Here is a 21,490-nt window from a genome sequence, read left to right on the forward strand (position 1 = left end):
TCTCAACAACTACATGTTAAATCTCTATGAAATTTGGGTTGGAAACGAAATGTCTCCAGGGGGTTGTTTATTATGATTTTGGTAATTGGTATAATCAAGTTTAGGTTCCCCATAGGCCATGGACAAGCATCTCAAGGTGTAATGACCACATGTCCACAAATACTGGGAAGAATAGTAGAAGCCAAAAATCAAATTTTCTGGCTGATGTGAAATTTACTGAGTTAATTAATTCTTAACGTTCCTCAGAGGATAAACACTTTCCAGTTTGGATGTGTTTTTGATGTCCCAAGACAAGATATTTCTCTCTGGCAGCACATATGATTTAAAACTCCAAACAATACAAGAAGTGATTGATTAAGCCACTCAGTGGTTGTTCTTCAAGCTTTTTGGTGTTGATTTAGGCAACATTTGCTTTGCTGTAGGTGTTGAAGATTGGATTAATGAAGAAAAGTAATGCTGTTTGCTTTCTGCATGGGCTGCTTTTCACAAAGACTGCTTGAAAACGGCTCTTGTCTGGTATAATTCTGATATTAGCTGGCATGGTGAAAACAGTTTTGGCAGTCACTGTCAGAGATTTCACAACAAAGGCATGAGTCTAATATTTTTAGCCCCTTTACTATAGATTATGTCTAAAAGATGGATGTAGCCATGATGACTTCATCAAACGACTGGATAAGTGTGTTTTAACAATGCTGTGTTTTTTTTTAAGGTAGAGATGACCATATTTTGCTGCTGGCAGTACCTGCTAATTGGTGCAAAATTCAAGCACATACTATTTGGATGCTCTCTACTTCAAAGCACACTATATTAATTCAATTAAAAAGGCTTTAAAAGGTCCCAGCACCACAAACACAGGCTGATAGTTGTGGGTACAACTGTTAATCATAGTGGTCCACAACCTTATATAAGAGAAATAGAGGCCTTAACAACATTCAGACTGGTGAGTTATAAGTTACTCACTGAAATATTCTTAATGAAATGTTATGAAGTAGGAAACTACCCATACCTACCTGTAAACCTGCTTATTTCTGCTCTAAAGTTGGGCATTTTAACCTGGTAGTTTATGGGAACTGAGTCAGGCAGCCTCAAGTGTCCAGCTGGGGGAACTGCAGTTTTTGACATTTATGCGTTGGATTCATTTTTCAACCCTGAGGTTTCTGCTTGTCCTTTACTGGCTCTTTAAATATGAGTAATCGTCCTGTTACTCAACTCAGATTGTGGTAAAAGGAGGATTACAAAACAGAACATTTTCAAACTTTTGTACAAATCTGTTAGTAAGAGCATATTTTATGTGAAGCAGAGCATACACTGTGGTGAAACAACGGCACGTACCTTCATTCCGCTGAGTTTGGTGGAAATACACTGGTGTCAGCGACTGTCCACAGCATCTGCTCTCTCTTGTGTCCCCTCTGTAGTGCAGTGAGTCAGACTTTGAGTTTGGCACAGAGTGTCTCCATCTGGCTCTGCAGTACTGTGGCACCAATGCCAAGCTCATTGAGGGTCCGCCAACACTGTGGAAGGTGAGCTCACCAGGGGCCTGCTTTGGGTTTGGGATCGAGGATTTTGTGACATTTTGGCTAGCACAACTGCACGCCACCGATTTATCAAATGAGTAAAGATAAATCATGAATTGAAAGTTTGTGGGTGCTGGCAAAAAAGGAAACACTAGTAAATTGACTGTGACATCCAGGATAAGCATATAGAAATTAGGCTAACTACTGTATTAACGTTTTCTTCTCAGTTTTCTGTGTGATCCATTCTTAATGATGCATGGTTTTTTTAGTTAGACGTAATGTTAACTTGATATGAAGGCAATTTGGTTTTACGTGCTGAAGGCTTTGCTCCATTATATCAGGTTCAATTTACCTTGTGGTGCTCAAAGCAGCACAACAGTGACCCACTGAGTCAGAGTTGCGATGGATTGCTAACCCTTTTTTTACCAGGTAGTTTGAATATTTATGGAGTAGAAAACTAAGTCAAGATGTGTTATGAAACTGTGAGATAATGCTTTACAAAACAGAGTGTAGTCTCAGATGATATTTTCTTGCACAAGGGATACATTTGTGGTGTTGTTTGAGCACCTCAGTTTTACTTTCAAAGTAGGAACGTCTTCTATGGCAGATTAACAGAAGTGCTATCTTCTTTAGTCAAATTAATTTTCTAAATACTTAAAATGCTGCTTTTTAAACTGGAAGTTACAGAGTTACTATCATATTGTCTCATTTGAATAATCTTTAGAGATGTGAAAGTGCATCATGACATAAAAACAATGAGCAGAAACTGGAGGAAAGTCCAAATCTGAGGTCCAAATCATTCAAGCTACATGGGTTGTTGTTGTTGTTTATGGAAAAACACATGTATGGCTTTAATAATGTTAGTCTTAGTCTGTGTGTCTGTTCATTAACTACTTTGTTGTAGCTTGAAATATATCGACAGCTTTTCAATGAATTTCTAGTGAAACCAAAATCTTCATTTGTGTTTCACACTGAAATAACTCGCAGCTATTGTTTTGTATTTGATGAACACATTAATTTTACTCAAAGAATATTTCTAATAATCTGAGAAAACCTTTAAAAAGCAACATAATCAGCTCAATTATCAGTGTAGCTCACAGATAAGATTCCAGTGAGTTTCAGGGAGCAGATATCTAAAAATATCTGCATGTAAAACTGAAACAATATGCACAGATCTCCATAAATAAAATGTTCCTTTCTCTCATTTGGGTAAACTGACTGGATAAACCCAAGTTATTTTGTCCTCCAGGTGACCTACAAACGGGATTTGGCTGCTGCAGAGTCCATTATCAAAGGTGAGTTTCTTTTGTGGATGTGCTTTCATAGAACTTCCTGTATGTACAGTACAGAGTACAATAGTTTTTCATCCTCTTACTTATATAAAATGTGTATGTTGACAGGTAGACATGAATGGTTGTTTCCACTAGGTCTTCTCACACAGGTTAAATGGTCAGAAATAAGCAGTGTAGGAGTGTCTACACTCTTTTTGTGTGGTCTGGAGTTGTGAATAGGTGACATTGAATTAAAATAGGCTATTGTTTTCAAAGGAAGAAATTCTTTGTAGTATTGTTTAGCCTGGGATGAACACTGTGGATTTACACAGTCAGTGAGTACTATAGAAAGCAAGTCAGGACAAGGGAGACTATCATAATCAGAGAAATGGAAATAAACACAGCACTATATTTCACCCCGCCAGCACCTGGACCAACAAGTACCTGTTTGATGATGACATAAGTGATTTTTCTCAGAGCCTCTGAAGTGAATGAATTCATTGTTTGATTTTTAGAAAGGACGTAGAAAAAAGTTCTCATATCTGTCAGTACGAGAAACAGACGAGAGTTTCAGTTTGTGTTTGCATTTCTGTGTGATCGCATAGAGCCACCACAGAGAGTGTGTGTGCGTGTGTGCGTGCGTGTGTGTGTGTGTGTGTTTGTTTGTTTGAACATTTATGGCTACACTACAGAAGGCTTTCAAATGAGATAACAATATAGTTAGTCTTACTTTTTTTTGCTGCAGCAGTAGTGTGCAATGGGATGAATGTCACTGTGAAATTGTGTTATTTTTATCTATGAACTTTTAAGTTTGATTTGTAGTCCTACTTTGAATCCCCATAGGGCCTACAACACTGTAGGTGACGCTGTTTGCCATCACAAAAATTAAGATAAAAGTCAAATTGAGATAGTCATGTTGCACTTGCTGCTGTTCAATATTTGTTAGCTTCAACTTTAATGAATTCAGGAAAAATAATAAAACTTCAGAAATATTTTTTTTTTCTATAAATTAATTGTCATAACTATGAAAAGTAGTAATCAGGCTTAGTCTACAATGCTATGTTTATAGCTATTTTTTAGCATTTTGAGCATGCAATATTATTAATATGTTTTTTGCCCTGGTGTGGCAGACCCTTGGGAATAAAGGAGCACTGCATATTACTACCAAATAGAAAGCGTCAGCTCAAGAATCGCAGTACTGTGTCAGCGTGTAATGTCATAATTAGCTATGTAATTAGCAATAACATTTGGTGCTCGCCTCTCCTGATAAACTTTTAAAGTAGAACAAGTTTGCAAGTCTATCTTTCATTTTCATACTGAGGAAAGAAGTTTGACTTTGAGTAAGTTTATTTTCTTGTTTTGAAACTATGGCAGAGTGTATGGATCCTACCATATTTTAGTGCAGTTTGATTCAGACCACTGACTGGCTCCTGGGTAATGAGTTGCTATCTCAAGTAGAGGAGTTCAAGCATCTTCTGCTTTTCTTTACAAATGAGGGAAGGAGATGAGAAATTGGTGCAATATCTGCAGAAGTGAGGGCTTGCTTTGTTGTAATGAAGACTTGTTTGGTTGTGAAACCTATAGCTGTCGATTTGCTTGTCAGTCCACATTCCCACCCACAGCAATGGCCAAAAGCTGGGGGCGAGCCTTTCTCTGACTGCTGCCTATTTTTAACTGCTGCTTATCCATGGTACCCTCCAGTACCTGAGGGTCTGGGTGTCTATAAGCTATGTTTTCCCACACAAACTGACATCAAAGATTTCAATTTACAGAAATAACTCTAGAGAAAATTATTAGTACACATCACTGATAATTGTACCGATCGTTATGTTGCTACTATTAAGTCAATGCTGTTTTGATAATCGATATTCAATTTCAAATCCTAATTATTTGCCAGGCAAGCCTGGTTGTAGTGCATTCATGTTAATTGTTGCATGTTAATTTGTCAAGTGTACCTCTTGTAATGTGACAAGATTGATTTATTTGTCGTTCCGAGTTTTGCCATTTTTTGTGTATGTGCAGGAGTTTATAAAATCACGCATGTCTTCTCTTTCAGAGACTTTATCACGATCAGCATGCGTTATCACAGGTGGATTGGCAGAAGCTGTGAACCTGGCAGATGCTCTTCGGAAGGCTGTTTCAGCTCTGGATATGGTACGTATGGGCAGTAACGGCTCATTCAAGTGTTGTTTGTGATGACAACAAAACTGAAGAGCCTCACCAGTTTACCATTATGTTTTCCTCTATCTCACCCGTATCCATCTCCTGTCATATACCTCAAATCTCCCCATAAACTCTATGCGAGCTCCACTTGGGTGGCCCAGTGGTAAAACTTGTGGTCACACCTCTAATGGAGCCTGTCTGGGACTTCCACACTCTGCAACTTTCCTCCCTGTCATTTTCTCCCCTCATCCCCAGCCTCCTCCTCTGACTCTGCACGCAGGAGAGCAAATGACCCCTTCTCTTTAACTTGTAGCCACTTTGTGGGCACATCAAATTCCCACGTTGCCTTCAGTCCATATAGCAAACATCCTCTATTTAATTTGTAAAATTGTTCCTGATAGACAATGGCCAGTAGATAAACTGTTTCTCAAATACTCAGGGCAGCCCCTCTGATATCATCAACTATGCCAGATTCAAGCTCAATTTGAACTTTAGTGGGCCGTTTTGACCATGTCTGCATGTTTTATTGAATTGACTACACTGACTGGCTTCCATTTTATTGGATGACTAGATATGTCACCCAATAAAATTGAATAATTGAACAAACAATTGAACAGATATACCTAACAAAGTGGTCAGTTTAAGTAGCTGACTTATTTGATCCCAACAAACACGTTAAATTAACGATTTTAATGGATGACTGATGATTTGAAAACAAATAATTGTTGCCTAATAAATTAGAAATGTAAATGTCTTCTTAGCAAGCAAAAGTTAATTAACTCAGTTTAAAAAAAAGTTTACATTGTCTGCGTACAATACGTTGTCTTTTTTGTTAATATACCACAAAATAGTGTTGTGGGAAAAATTGATGCAGCAAAGTAAAATAAAACTGATTTAAGAAACTAGAGGGGATCAACTCACAACCTGCTGGTTTCAATTCATTTATTTATTTAAAAGAGGCAATGCACTTTCACACATTCCAGTTTGGAGCATGAAACTGATGTGCTGTCATTAGTTTCTGCACAGTTTAGAGCTGCTGCTAATTTTCAACCCTTGTCCCTTTCTGGGCTTTTACATTCACAATACACAAACAAATTTACAACATTCAATTACATGAAACCAAAATACACTATGATTACAAATCCACAAAGAATTTAGTATAAAATATATTTTTTTTAAAAGCGAGAGAAAGATGGAAAAAAAGTATTATTTTTAAGAGTATGAATAGTTGTAAAATATAATATGGTATTCTGGTTACATAACTATAGAGCAAAACGGTTGCTGAGCGCAAATGTAATAGTTCAATAAGGAGAGATCATTAAAAAGAAATGAACATGACTTATTAATGTACAGAATTTAGATAGAGGTATTTGGTAATTTGACTCCGATGACCCATCTTGGCAAAATGCACCCCAGTGATTGGATTAGGGCAGGACACTCCAGAGTGTAGACGCTGGTGGTGGAGATGAAGATAGAGGCATGAATGGTGCCTGAGTGATGACAGGCACTGATAGGGATTAAGTGGGTTTGCACAAAATTGTCTGCAAAGGATAATGACAGACACGCAGTGAGATTTAAAGTACACAGTGTGAATGCTGATTGAACTGAAGAAGGCCAGGAGAAAGATGATTGGACTAGACTAGGGGTGGGTTTTAATAATCGATTCATCGATTAAAATCGATTCTGGCTTGGATAAAGGTTATCCTTTACTGTTTTGCTTCCACCATGATAAAATCACACTTCATGCACAGCTCTCTCTCTCTCTCTCTCTCTCTCTCTCTGTACTTCAAGAACAGTTTCCCGTCTAAAAATCTGTTTTCTGCATTATTCGCTTGCTTGTTACGCACAAGTCTACTGTTGTTTACAGCGCTGTCGGCCGCTGTTTTTTTTTTTTTTTTTTCGTTTTACATACTTCCGAAAACCTAATTTCTGCCGTTCAATACTGAACAAATTTAAACTTTTTAAAATTATGCAAAATGCAAAACGCTTAGCCGTGTCTGTAATAAAACCGCTGTAACGTCAGAGGTAACGTTCATATGTTGATTAATGGTTTTCTTTCGTTTTTGATGTACTGCAGAATATTTTTATAAAATCCCAGGCCAGGAAAACCACCTTCATGTTTTTCTGTGTTTTATCTTCAGCTACTTTGACACAAAGGCATCTGCTGTGACGCTTACACCTTTGATAAAGTCTTGCGTGTGTCAGCTTCCTTTTTATAGATACAAAAATATGTAAATGTACTGATCTGAATTATAATATTTCTGACTGTCAAAATTTCCCAGATTCAAATCGAATTTAATTGAATCGAATCGAATCGAATCGAATTGAATCGAATCGTGGATCGAATCGATTCGGGACCTTGTGAATCGGAAACGAATCGATTCTAGAAATCAGTGATGATACCCAGCCCTAGACTAGACCACAACAAATTTGTGACTTTAATCAATTTATCACAATTAATTGCAATATTATCATAAACAGGCTGCAGGTAATTGCCAGCTTTACCCCTTTCAGACACACACTGATATCAGACTGATATGATTCACAATATCATTTTGTAACATAAAAATAACTGAAGTGAAATAAATGTATCTTATTGGATAAAACAGATATTGACAAGTAGAAATATATGTTTTTTCAATAGTCGAATATCACAGAATGTTAAAAATCGCAATTATATTGTATCATGAGTGAAGTACTGTATTAGTACTTCACTGGGGTGTGGTGTGAGGTGATTTCCATCTCTGCCACAAAGGCAAATAATTATGGCTCTACAATTCCACATTGTTGGAATTGCAGCAGCTGAGAATGAAAAAATGAATACTTTTTTAGGATAAAATAATCCATGCGTGTAGGCTTTAAGCAGTTCAAGAAGAAGAGTTGACTGATCACTTCTCTTACACTATGAATCATCTGTATTTACATCAAATGTATTTTCATAGTGTTTATTATACACTGGAATTTCACATCCATCAGTTATTACACATCTATACATTAGAGTAGAGATTCCCACACATGGCATCATGTTTAGTAATGTGTTTCCTGTATTTTTTGATATGGTATAGATATTCTCTGCACGTTACTGAAGACAATGGAGTGCAGTGGCACAGCACGCTGCAAGTCATGATTCCATATTTGTCAGTGATCCAAACCGTTCATCCTCCTTTAAACTTGCTCCAAGTCCCTCCTTAGCCGGTGTCAGAACGAGCGGATCTTGCTGTCTGGTGCTGGAATGGGCCCCAGAGATGGATTTGGGGTCATGTTGTCCTCCTTGGATCGGCTGATTAGAGCTATTCCCGTCTGTATTTAGGTGGCCGGTGGGGCTGTGTTTTTCCGGCACACGTGTTCGGAACCAGATACATCCTTTTCAGGGAGTCTGTGAGGGAGGAAGAAAAATGGGGGAGATGAAAGGCAAGTGGAAGAAGCAGAAGATGAAGAATTACCTTTGTCCCAGTGCCATTGCCTGAATCTAATACAGGGATAAGTGGGATATGTGTGTGCAGGTGGATGATTTGGCAGCATGTGTGTGCAAGAGACAAAGACAGTGCAAGTAAAAATATGATTAGAGATTCTTTCAGCAGGATATTATGTAAGAGATAAATTTGATGCAGTTTAAAGGGCCAGTTCACCTCAAAATCACATTTACTGATTTTCCACTGGCCTGTGGTGCTATATGTCTATCCAGATTTGTTTAAGTGTTAGTTGCCCAGTTTTACTGGCTGTAGAGATGTCCAAAACTGAGCATCTCTTAAATGTAATGGAGCTCAGTGGTACCTTGTGGTAAACCTTGATGTGAGTAATCTCATGTGGAAACGACCTGCCAACCAAAGAGTGAAGAATGAAGACTAAGAAGAGTGCAGAATGAAGCGTGCACCTAACCATGAAGAGAAGCTTGTGGTTGTGATGGCGTGATAGAATGTAAACACTCGCAGTGTACCCCACACCTGAGCCACAGTCTTATCTAACTGTGGTGGCTGTAGATAGTATGAAAAATAATTCTCCCATGAACTTGCTCATTGCAATGTTCAGATTTTTATAAGCCACGAGCTCTGAAAAGAGACATTTAATTTTGAAAAACTCAGCAACACTTTTGTTGCACAGTTTTTCAAAATTAAATTTAGAAAAAAGATTGATATCTCTACGAAACTGGGTAGCTCATCCCAAAACAGTCTGCATACAGTAGATACGTTTTATTGAAGGACACAGGACAATTATGTACATTCAGTTTTGGAGCAAACTATTTCTTTAATCACAGAAAGTTTACATTTCTAAAAAAATGTATAAAAGAAGACTCTCTCATGTTAACTACTAAAAATACCGTGCCACCACCAATGTGTGAATATTTTTAAAACCTTAATAGAAGCACTTGCTCTTACATTCCCAGATGTTGTTTTCCATACTAACATCCATCCATCCATCCATCTTCATCCGCTTTATCCGAGGCCAGGTCGCGGGGGCAGCAGCCTAAGCAGAGAAGCCCAGAACTCCCTCTCCCCAGCCACCTCCTCCAGCTTATCCGGGGAACACCATATGCGTTCCCAGGCCAGCCGAGAGATATAATCTCTCCAGCGTGTCCTGGGTCTGCCCTGGGCCTCCTCCCGGTGGGACATGCCCGAACACCTCACCCAGGAGGCGCCCAGGAGGCATCCTTGTCAGATGCCCGAACCACCTCAACTGGCTCCTTTCGATGTGGAGGAGCAGTGGCTCTACTCTGAGCCCCTCCCAGATGGCCGAACTTCTCACCCTATCTCTAAGGGAGAGGCCAGCCACCCTTCGGAGGAAGCTCATTTCTGCCGCTTGTATCCGCGATCTCGTTCTTTCGGTCACTACCCACAGCTCGTGGCCATAGGTGAGGGTAGGGACGTAGATCGACCGGTAAATTGAGAGCTTTGCTTTTACACTCAGCTCCCTCTTCACCACGACGGACCGGTGCAGCGTCCGCATCACTGCAGCCGCAGCACCAATCCGTCTGTCGATCTCCGGCTCCCTTCTCCCATCACTCGCGAACAAGACCCCGAGATACTTGAACTCCTCCTAACATTTACTTACATTTGTGACATTGGATTGTTGAACACTAGTGTGGTTATTTTGGCCAAACAATGTAGCTGTTTTGTCATTATAAATACTTAATACTGTCATTGACATGATATGCAGCGCACACATGCCTTTGTTTAACCTGCTAAGACCCAAACTCTTTCATGGCATGCATTTTTAATCTCTCTTTGCTATTTGGGCTGAATGGGACCTGATGAATGTAAAAACAAAGAATTACTAGATTTTTTTTTTCTTTTCTTTTTTTTTTTTGGATGATTTTTCTTTCTGAGAAAAATCAGATGCACATATGAGGACATTCGTTTTAAATTTTGATAGAACAGTGGCAGTATAATGTCCTCGTAAGTGGATATCGGGCCCTTGTAGAGCAAAATTTTGTATTTTGGTCTAGACAACCCAAAATGTGATGTCCACATATGTGGACACCAGGTGATAGGAGGTTAACCTACTTTACTAAATATGAAACAAATGCAAATAGTTTTGTGTCCAGTATATCCAGTGTTTGATTCCTTCAAGTGACCACATCTAAATACACTGAAAAAAGTTAACATTGCGATAAAAACCTTAACCTCTTCCAAGAAAATTACTCTGCATTGAACAGTGTCATTAAATACCCTACTATTGCTTTCTTGTTTTATTAAAAACACATTTTCAGTATTTGATTGGAGTAAATTCGAAACAAAGACAAACTCAGACAAGTAGATGTTTTATGGGAGGAAAAAAAACACATTAAACTTTTTTTTTCCAAATCAAATGATCTCCTCTTTCTTCTCCCTGGTATCGTTTAATCTTGACACATGTTGTTATTTTTATATGCCGTACACATCAAAGGGAAACCTCAGATCCATATCAGCTTAGTGAGGGTTTTTGATAATTACTCTCAACTCAAGAGGATTTGTCATTTAGACAGAAAACAAGTAGTATGATTGGACAGACAGTATACCAGCAAATGTGCTTTTTTTGGCTGTCAGCCACAGATAGTTTTAAATAATGGGTTCTAAGCTTTGCTTGCAATTTGCCAACAAGTTGTTTTTTTTAAACTAGATGATTGATCTTTGAATATATTTTAGGGCCAAAGTGTCTGGTAGCTTTAATAAACGTACCATATTCATACTGTCAGCAGTATTTGTATCTTGCAGCTGTTGTTAATGTTTCATCTTGATGTCTGTGAAGGTTCTCAGTCATCCAGGTCATTGTAGTCTAAGAAGCTTGGAAAGAAAAGCGTCTGGACTTCTTTAAGTTGCTTGAAGACGTTTCACTTCTCATCCGAGAAGCTTCTTCAGTTCTAAGGTCATCTTGATGCATCTCTTCATCTTGATGCAAACACAAGCTTAAATATGTAATAAAGTACCTGTGTCTGATATAATAATTACCTTTCATGCTGGAATCTGGACTTTAAGCACATAAACTTTGTTTAAGAAAAGAAAAAGATAAGAGTATGTGATACAAGTCACTTTGTACATATGCGACAAATAATAAATAATGTATTATTCTTACACAAAAAATTATGTAAGAATTGGACATAAGTATCATAAAGTCAGTATAAATAGCTAGTCAATAATGTTACAAAGTAAAAGCTGAAGAATTGAGATGTCTGTGTACCTTGTACTTTTTTGTACCTTACAGAAAAAACAATGCAGGTATTATTACAAGATGGAGTCTATTTTATTCATGAAAGGTGGATTCCTCTTTTAAATCTTGGAACTGAGCAATTCTGTGGTCACCATCTTGTTGTTTGAAGGAATAGTGGTGAACCAGTGACAGGATCATGGGCGGCCAAGGCTCACTGATGCATATCGGAAGAGAAGCTTGTGGTCTGATCCAACAGACTAGATACTGTAGCTCAAATTGCTGAAAATGGTTCTGATAGAAAGGTGTCAGAATGTGTGTGTGTGTGTGTTTATGTGTATGATATACCTTATTATTTGTGCTTCAATCATAATGATTTTGGTATAAAAATGAGAATGCTTTCTTAACACTTTTAAATTTCACATTAACTGTATGTCTCTGGTTTGTTTAACTGGTCTTTTTGGTCTTTGGGGTTCTGTGGCTTCTTGGTTGTCTAGGTTTAAACTAAAATAAACACATCTACTCTGCAATTTCATGGCCAACCTGTTTTAGATCATGTCAGATTTTTTTTACAACCCTGCAAATCGGACCGAAAAGATTTTCCTCCTGAAGCTGGGGGCAGTTATCTTTCAAGAACAATTAACCATTGAGCATATGGTTCCCATAACCAGTTCACATTCTCATTTACTTTCAGTTATTTTAATGAGGAGAACAGCGACATCTCAATGCCAAACATAGATTCTGAATGTTTATTTCTGTGTTTATTGCCTGAATGTTTGACACTATAGTAACAAGTTATATTTTTAAGGGAACAACAAAAATGAATTCAAAATGGACATTGTGGGCTATCCGGTTGCCTCATTTTATTTGTATGCCAGAGCCAAAATTAAAAGAAAAGATCAGAACCTAAATGTCCCATTTCTCTAAGTAAAAAGGCTTTTACAGTTCTTGGCTGCATGTCGGGCTTCAACTCAATTTGCAGCATAATGAAATTTAAGTTGACTTACGTATGATTGCTGTTCCCGTTTTTTGCATATGACAGAATTTTTCTGCCAGTTCAGAAGTATAAGGAGCCCAGAAATTGTTTCTTTTTATACCCTGTCTCATTTGTTCTAATACATTTCTGACTGCAGTTGATGGAAATAAGCCACTCAGTTATGTGATCTTTAGGCACAAATCTTTTCTTTTTTTTATATGCCTTTTTTCTGTAATCATGGAATGATTCATGGCAGAAAAGCAGGTGGATGTACTCTTGCAACAGATGACTGAAATAGTGGCTGAAACAAAAACCAGAAGGCTCTTGACCTTTGAGCGTTGGAGTCGATCAGTCACTCTAACTGAAATGCATTAGGACTTTGGCACTGGTGGACCTACCTTAAATCTTATCAGTCAAGCAAGATAGATCGGCTGAATATTTAACATGAGGGTATCTCTCTTTCACAGGAGTTGGACGTCGTCCCAGATCTAATGGGAGACAACGCCAGGTGTCTGTTAAAGGAGTGGAACTTCATTCAGGTTTCTGTAAGTTCTTATTCTATTTTCTACAACTTCTCTGTGAAATTAAAAAATGCCGCTGTAAGCAGTCATGAATTTTTTTGTTTTTGTCTTTCGTCTTTAGGTCAGTGACTCATGCTTGTCTGAAGTGGAGGCGATACTTGTGGCTTTAGAGGCAGAAAATCGAGCTCTTCTCCACCCGGTGGTTGTTATTTGGGTGAGTTGAGATGTAGATCCTACAATTGTACATCTCACAGTTAGAGTGTTAATCCGTGTCCATCGTCTTAGTGTGGCATTTTTCTAGGTTCCTGCACTAGATGAAAAGCTATGGGGGTATCTGAGATGTAAAAAAAGAAATCCAGGGAGAAATTAAAGACTCTAAAATTTAATGAAAAATCATCCAAATGTTGTTGACACATTTGATTAAAACCACCAAAGTCAAAGCCTTGGGTGGTTTTAAAGGAAAATGTCAGTAAGAATCATCCTCCAGAAACCACAAGTGTTGATGCCAAATTTCAGGGCATTAACTTATTAACATATTTCAGTCAGGACCCAAGTGGTGCACTCACTGACAGATGCAGCCATCCTTACTGTGATTTCACATACAAATCTACTCTACGTCCCCCACAACTCTGTTTCCATTCCTTGCTGGGACCTCGTGTATTCTTGTTGTTGTCATCTGAGAGACATATTTGTAAACCAGTAAAAGACAAAGAATGTATTGCTAGCAATTACAGGGACAGCACAGCAGCTCTTGCGTGCAGTTATGTGGGGAAAACACATCATTTCTTAAGTCATCACAGCCATTCTCAACTTTTTAACTCCTATAAACTGTGTACCTAAAAAAACAAAATACAGTTCAGGAATCTAGTTAACAGAATCTGGGAAACCTGCTCTTGATTCTGTGATGTACAGTCTTGCCTTGAAAGCATCTACAGGAAGTGTCCATAAGAAGTATGCACACTGGCTTAGTTATTACAATGGACATATAAAGTAAATGGGCATAACATAAAAAAAATGCTAGTTGGTTTAACAAGTTATTTTTATTTTCTCAACGTCAAGCATTATTTACACAGTCAGTTCTGCTGCCTGTATAATTTTTGGCTTCACTGAAACTAGACAATAGTTTCCTTCTCCCATCTCTGCTGCCTCAGATGTTGTAAGCCAGCGAGGCATGAAGAAGGTCTAATGACATCTGGAACAACCATAATTCAGTAACTTTTAGAACCAACTTTAACAGCAATACGTAGAAGTAATCATTTTCTGATTGACTTTATCAGTCTCTCATATTATTTTGGAGGAATTTCTCCCACTTTTTTTATTAATTCATGCACAGCTCTCTTAAGTTCCTATCACAGCATTTCAATCTGGATGAAGTGAGGACTTCAGTGTGATGGACTGAAATCAGCCATTGTGTTGTAGATTGCTGTTGTGCTTGGGATCACTGTACTGTTGGAATGCCAAACCTTAGCTGTTGGACAGATGGGCTCACATTTGTTTCTAAAACAATTTGGTAAACGGAGTTTATGGTCTCCACGGCCATCACCCCTCCACCATTGTGCTTTACAGTCAGTATGACGTGTTTGTGCTGATATGCTGAGTTTTCTCCAAATGTAGCTTTGTGCATGATCTCCACTTTGGTCTTGTCTGTCCAAAGGACATTGTTCCAGAAATCTTGTGGTTTGTTTCGACGCAGCTTTGCAAACCTTAGTTTTGCTACCATGTTCTTTTCTGAGAAAAGAGGCTTGCTCTTAGCAACCCTTCCAAACAAGGCATACTCATTCATACTTGTCTCTTTTTTTTCTAATTGTACTGTCATGAACTTTATAATTTAACATGCAAACCAAGGTTTCTAGTGTGTGAAATGTAGCTCTTGAGATTTTTTGCATTTTCTCTGAACATTGTATGAGCTGACCTTGGGGAGAATATGCTGAGACATCCACTCCTGGGAAGATTTTGGCGTATTGTTAACTTATACCTGAAAGCCCCAGACCAACAAACTGTCAGAACTTGTGCTTTTAAAGAACCTCAGTGACATCCATGACAGGCTACTAAATTGGACAGATGGATGGAGAGAATGAAAGATATAGGCTATATCATACAAATGTCATAACCAGTGCATTAGTACAATAAAAAGGCTTCTAGGTATACTTAGTTCAGTTTCTTTTTAACAGGAGTGGACCTCTGCCAGCTGTCTACTACGGCTGGATTCAGAGGTAAAGGGAAAGAGAAAGGGGGGGAAAAGAGTGCATAGAGAGATGAGGACAAAAAACAAACTATTCGAACGAGAAGACAAAAGTTAACAGCATGGATTAGTGTTATATACACACACACAGTGAATGAAAAGAGGTGAGTGCTGAACAAATGCTCTGTGCAACATGTTAAGACCCACAGGAGCCTGAGCCTATTGTAGCATAGCTTTGTGTTGTGTTGACTTACTGTTATCATCATGATTCAATCCAAAATTGATCCAAATGGGACAGAATAATTTTCCTTTTACAAATCACACTTTTTTTTAAACTACTCACAGTCACACTTTTTCACAGCTCACTGAGCTCAGCTTCCTGTCCGACCAGTGGAGATTGCTCCAGTGCCACAATTACAGTTTTTCCACACCATTTTAATAAAGCCTGAATCATGAAATTGCCAGAAAATAGCATTTTTTTTAATCTGAAGCATTCAAACTTGTCATTTTAACAAGTTTTTTTAAACCCAATTAAATATTAATTTTCATATATAAGTTTTAATTTGTATTATATTTGCTACATCCAAGAAATGATACCAATGATGTAACGTGTCAAACTCACAAAAACTGCATACTTCAAATATGATACATTAACATTAGGGGGTTCTGTTTTTTCAAGTACTGAAGTTCATACCTTTGGGAGTTTAAACTGTTATAATTGATACTATTCAAGCCCTGCCACTCTCTTTTCTTGGATATCTACATACAGTTCAACTCACTTGTAATTCAAAGAAAATATTTTTTCTTTTTTATATGTAGCGTATTCAGTATGTACTCTTTTTTTTTCTTAAACGAGCTATTAATACCATTTGAGGACTAAAGGTGTGTTATTTGCAGTTGTGTGTTTGTTAGGGAAGCCACCTAAAGGGTTACAAGTTTGTCTCTTTAATATATAAATAAAAGCTCATAAATCTATAACATGTCCTTAAAGTCATACAGTATATAAACTACTGTATGTCTGTGCATATAATGTCTCAGTGTCATTTCCCCACACACCTAGTGCAGCACAGATTAAGTTTCATTGAGGTACATGTACTGCGTAGCAATGAAAACCTTTTCCTTTTTTTCTGCTTGTAAAAATCCAACCTGTGGTCCACCTCATGTCCCTCGTGGAGCTCTGTAGCTGTTTGGAAACTCTACACCTCCCTTGAAAGCACCTGTGCACGACCTCGCTTACTGCTCGCTTTCCTTCAAACTGTGTCTGATCCCACCAGAGCAACACTGACCTGAGAGCTCACTGAGGAAAAAAGAACAAACTGCTTTAATCTGCTCTGGGAAACATTTAAATGTTTGTGAAAGGTTTGTTTACTTTTTAATTTGGAAAATGTAACTCTTCATCTAAAACAAAGAGCCAGCATCAAAAACAATGCCAGGTAATGAGAACAACATAAACCCACAGAGGCTGATTTCTGTGACAAAACAAGCCAGATGCCATGCAGAATTGCTCCACTAAAGCCCCTGTTCTTACTTGTGTTAGTTTTCAATAAAGATTGAAGCACATAGATTCAGATGTGTAAACACTCGGTTTGAAGCTGGGGGTTTAATGGGATTGACTCCCTTCCACATCAGAACAAAACCAGGTTCCCACAAAACTCCCACTGGTAAATGTTGCTAGTTCATCCTAATCTTATTTTGTTCTAACATTTATTCCGATCAGCCACAACAATGAAACCGCTGACAGGAGAAGTGAATAACATTGATCATCTTGTTACAATGCAATGTTCTGCTGAGAAGCCTTGGGTCCTGAGATTTATGTGGACGTTACTTTGACGTATACCACCCACATAAAGATTGTTGCGCACCAAATTGCAACCTCCTGGGATGAAAAATTAAGCCAATTAATTAACTGTAGTTCCTTGGGAGGCCACTTGAGGCTATCTCATAAGGAGGTTCAGTGCTTGTAGACTGCAGTGTTTAAATGCCAAACTTTAAAGCAATTAAAACACATTTTTAGATGCATCCATTCTCTGCCGCTTATCTTTTTCGGGGGGGGGGGGGCTGGAGCCTATCCCAGCTGTCTTGGGGCAAGAGGCAGGGTACAGCCTGGACAGGTTGCCAGTCTGTCCCAGGGCTAACACATAGACACAGACAACCATTCGCACTCATATTCACACCCGCATTCACACCTATGGGCAATTTAGAACTTCCAATTAACCTAGCCCCACTAACTGCATGTCTTTGGACTGTGGGAGAAAGCTGGAGTACTTGGAGAGAACCCACATGCAAACTCCACTCAGAAAGACATTTTTGAACTCAGGATCTTCTTGCTGTGAGGCAACAGTGCTAACCACCATGCTGCCCTATTTTTAGATCCTGGAGCCAAAAAAAGACTCTATGGATGTCTTTCACCTTCCAACAACTCTACTGAGGCGGATATTTTTAATAACTCCATCCATCCATAAACAGCAGTATTGTTTCTTAGGCCTTTACCTATCTAACTGGAGTCACTGAACTAGATTTCGCCACCATATTTGTGCTTTTTGTGCCTCCTAGGTAATTTTAAGTTGAATTTTAATTAAACAATTAAGACACAAAGCTGTCCAAGCAGTCTGGGATTTGAAAGAGAAATTCTAGTGTTTTTTATAGTGTTTGTTACTTTTCTGCCTTTCTGCATCTGTGTTTCTTACTGCCGAATGCAACTTGCAAACTTTTAGCACCCCCCTTTTGCACAAAAATGGTTAAAAGAAAAAAACAACAAAAAACATGACTATGGACAAAACACTAGAGTTAAGGATTGAAATTGTTGAATCCCGAACTAGTCCATCTTTTGTGCTGTGGAGCAACCCACTCTGTTGCTCCAGCACTGCCGCCCAATGAGAAGGACCTGCAGAACACAAACAACAGCCCAAGTTGCTGACTGGGCTCCAAACACCAGAGTTTGTGATTCAGTAGATCAGAGTTCTGTTGGCAGCTTAAAGGAGCCTGGTTTCTGTATATTTCTGTTGTCACTTTCTTTTCCTTTTGTTCTTGTCTTCTACGCTGTTGTATTAATGAGTGGTGTCCTTTTCTTATTACATGAAGAAGATAGAAGTTATCACAATTAGAATTAGAATGAGAAGAGCAATCAATCAGTCTATATAGACCTAGTACTTCCTTGTGTAACATGCAGTGATGCCCTGGTCTACAGTGAGACTGTGGATTATAAAACCACGCTCTTCTTCTGATGGTATTTTTGGATTTTAGATTATTTTTTGTTAACCAAACTGCTATTTAAAGGATTGATTCATTGATTGGAATATAAAAAATGCCTTTAGAAATTTGCAGGAGAAAACCAAGAGGGAGAATTAAAGTGTATTCTATTAAAGTAAATCACATCTGTCATTTTCCCCCCATCTCTGCCTAACCTAATTTCATCAACATTCAAATGTGCATAAACTCAGCCTGGAAAGTTGAGAATACGACAAAACATGAGGCAGTCCCCCTAAGTGATTTGGTCCTGCACCAGAATGTCTATCTTTTTTTCTTTTCTTTTTTTTTGCCTGGGGCTATTATTAGATTGCATATGCACCCTGTTATTTATCCCAGGCTTGATCACATGGTTGTAATCACTGAGGGATCATAGAGTTTCAAGTGTTGGTGTTAGCCATATGATGGTGGTAGCCTCAAGGGGAGAAAAGGAGACCGGATAATGGAGGTCACTTTGTTTTACTTAGTCTAAGATGTTATGGCCTTGAGCAAGACATTTCAAAGGAAAAAAAACATTACTGTTGAGTTTACGCTATAAGAAATCACCAATCTATGATAAACATTTGTCTGGAGTTTATTACCATTATTATCAATAATATTATTATTGTATAATTATCACTCAAGCAGCTTGTACTTGATTGACTGTCAGGTTGTTGGGGGCTCCTTAAGTATATTTTATATCTGCTTAGCATCCCCTCTAAGTCATTATGGAAGGTACCCAATAACAATAGTGTCTATGTTCAAGTTTTGTCATTTTATTTCTGGTAAAAACCAATCTAATAAGGACAAATAATTCTGTACTCTCATTCTTCATGAGCTAGCTCACTGTTGAGGATTCTTGGCCTGAATAAGACAATTTGGTGTCCTACACCTGCGAATGTGCTGAATAATCAGTTTTCAAGTTGGAACTTCAGCTGATGACAACCAACATTTGATTGATATTCAAGGAAAGTGCAATAATTGTACGTTTAAAGCAGATGTCTTGACATTTTTGAAACTATTCTCCTGACTATTGCATCTCACTGCCGCAGTTTTTAACGATATGTGACAGAATAATTGAAAGGAATAAATCTCCATTTAAGTTGCTGTCAGCAGTATGGTTATGGAAATCGACTAAAGCTTTAGCTGCTCATAGAGATGACACAGTAACCTGAACCATTGTATCTGGATTATGCTGCCCTAATTGAGGAAAATAAAACCCAGAGGTCCATAAGATTTACAACTCAATTAGAGTCATTATATCCCCAGACAGGGTTGTGTATCAACCGACCTCTGTTTACTCTAAGCAGACGCTCATGCTTCCCTGAACTTCCCCAAACATAGCCCTAAATAAATAAGCCTATTGAGCTGCATCATGTTTAAACTACTGCTTGAACAATGTCCTGTAATTGCTCCAAAACGGGGCGTAATTGCTATTCTTTATTGGCAGTTGTTTTCTGATTGGGTGCGGTGGTCTTTGTTTTGATAGGTGCATTTCAGCAGGACTGATGAGCTCCCTGTCAGCGAGAGAGCACCCACGGCAATCATGGAGTTGGCCTCAACAGCCAAGCACAGAAATATTCTCATTTATGGCATCCAGCTTAAACAGTCAAAGGTAAGAGTGTTGCCTTTTCTCCATCTTCTCCATTCTTTCCTTTTATTTCTTGTTGAAGTGAACTTAAAAGTTATTGAGAAATGCACAACTAAGTAAGGCCAAATTCAAAGGAGTGGAAAAGTTATTTTTAGCTGTCTAGTTCCAATGTCTTGTCAGACTTTTGTCTTTCAGGTAATGTTGCTGTCTTAAATCACCCATCTGTATATTTCAGGATGCACACACATCCTCATTTGCATTGGAATAAATGTGTGCCCAGTGTGACTAAGAGGTCAGGATATAAACTTTAAATCCTGTTATGAGTTTTGTTTTTTGAACTGAATGACAGGGATGAAAAATATGCAGAGGTGCTTTAGTTCCAAAGCACTGTGCAGTTGAAATGAAGTACATGTAGGCCAAGTCACAACAGTTAATCTGTGTGGGGATCCTACATAAGGCCCTCCAAATGTGTACTGGAGTCATTAGGATGGATGTGGCTGTCAGAGTTGACCTGAAATCCATATCTGACTGCTTACTTATTGCAGGATTATATAAGGAGAAATTATTCTTCCCCCACAGTGAGAAATATCAAGACTCATGCTACTAAAGCCATCAAATCACTGTTTTTGGGCCAGATGTGTAAAGCAAACCTAAGACAATATAAATGAATGTTCATGGCGTTATTGGCCTTAAGTATGACATTCGTTGTGATTCATGTTCCTGACAAATGAGGTTTCTTGGCAGCTGCATCACTTGACAAATAAATGGTAAAAGCCTCTTTGCCTCAGGCAAGAAGATGTTTGAGCAGGTCGGGTTTGTTCACATTTGTGAGAGAAAAAAAAAGAAGAAGAAAAATGTGACGGGTGAGCTGATTTTGTTCGTGGTCAGTGAGATGGTATGTCGCATCAGGTCTTGACACCGCACCGTTGTCTAATTAAAAAGAGATGTTTTGTTTTCTCGGTAGTGAGGCATGCAAAATGTCGCTGCCCCACATATGAGATTGATTCCACTATCGGATGTTGGGTATCATGGTTTTCCTGAGAATTGCGAAGAGTAACGCTCTTAATTAGTCATCCTGTTTAACTCCTTAGAGAGAAAAGGGGAAGGGAGTGACAGAGATAATGTGCATTTCGCCACGATTAAATTCTTATCGTTATGAGATAGTGGAACAACAGAATACAACCTCCTATAAATCACTGTTAGCTTTTTGTTATAATGAGGATAATTCTTCCCAGATGTCCTTATTCATACTTGCGGCGATGCCTGCCAACACACGCTCCATCAGTCGTACACCGTATATGAATATTGCTTTTATACCGAAGTTTGCTTCATGTCTTTGACTTGAATAAAAAATATCTGAAAGCAGACACCACTACTAACATTGCTGTTAATTTGATTTTAATATTAGTAAAAGATTCATTAGCTC

The 21,490-nt window shown here is 38.3% G+C and overlaps 1 protein-coding gene across 2 annotated transcripts in view; it reads left to right on the top strand.

Annotated features, from left to right (window-relative positions):
- crppa (CDP-L-ribitol pyrophosphorylase A) overlaps positions 1-21,490 on the top strand; it is a 55,009-nt gene that overhangs the window by 15,396 nt on the left and 18,123 nt on the right. Inside the window, exons 4-9 of one of the 2 annotated variants that reach the window (XM_031758565.2) lie at positions 1,416-1,520; positions 2,764-2,809; positions 4,842-4,939; positions 13,013-13,090; positions 13,188-13,280; positions 19,963-20,088. In XM_031758565.2, coding sequence (XP_031614425.1) covers positions 1,416-1,520; positions 2,764-2,809; positions 4,842-4,939; positions 13,013-13,090; positions 13,188-13,280; positions 19,963-20,088 — 546 coding nt within the window. The remainder of the gene's footprint in view (positions 1-1,415; positions 1,521-2,763; positions 2,810-4,841; positions 4,940-13,012; positions 13,091-13,187; positions 13,281-19,962; positions 20,089-21,490) is intronic. The other variant, XM_031758566.2, reaches the window with a different exon arrangement.

Source organism: Oreochromis aureus, linkage group 11 (assembly GCF_013358895.1).
Source record: "Oreochromis aureus strain Israel breed Guangdong linkage group 11, ZZ_aureus, whole genome shotgun sequence".
NCBI classification, from domain to species: domain Eukaryota; kingdom Metazoa; phylum Chordata; class Actinopteri; order Cichliformes; family Cichlidae; genus Oreochromis; species Oreochromis aureus.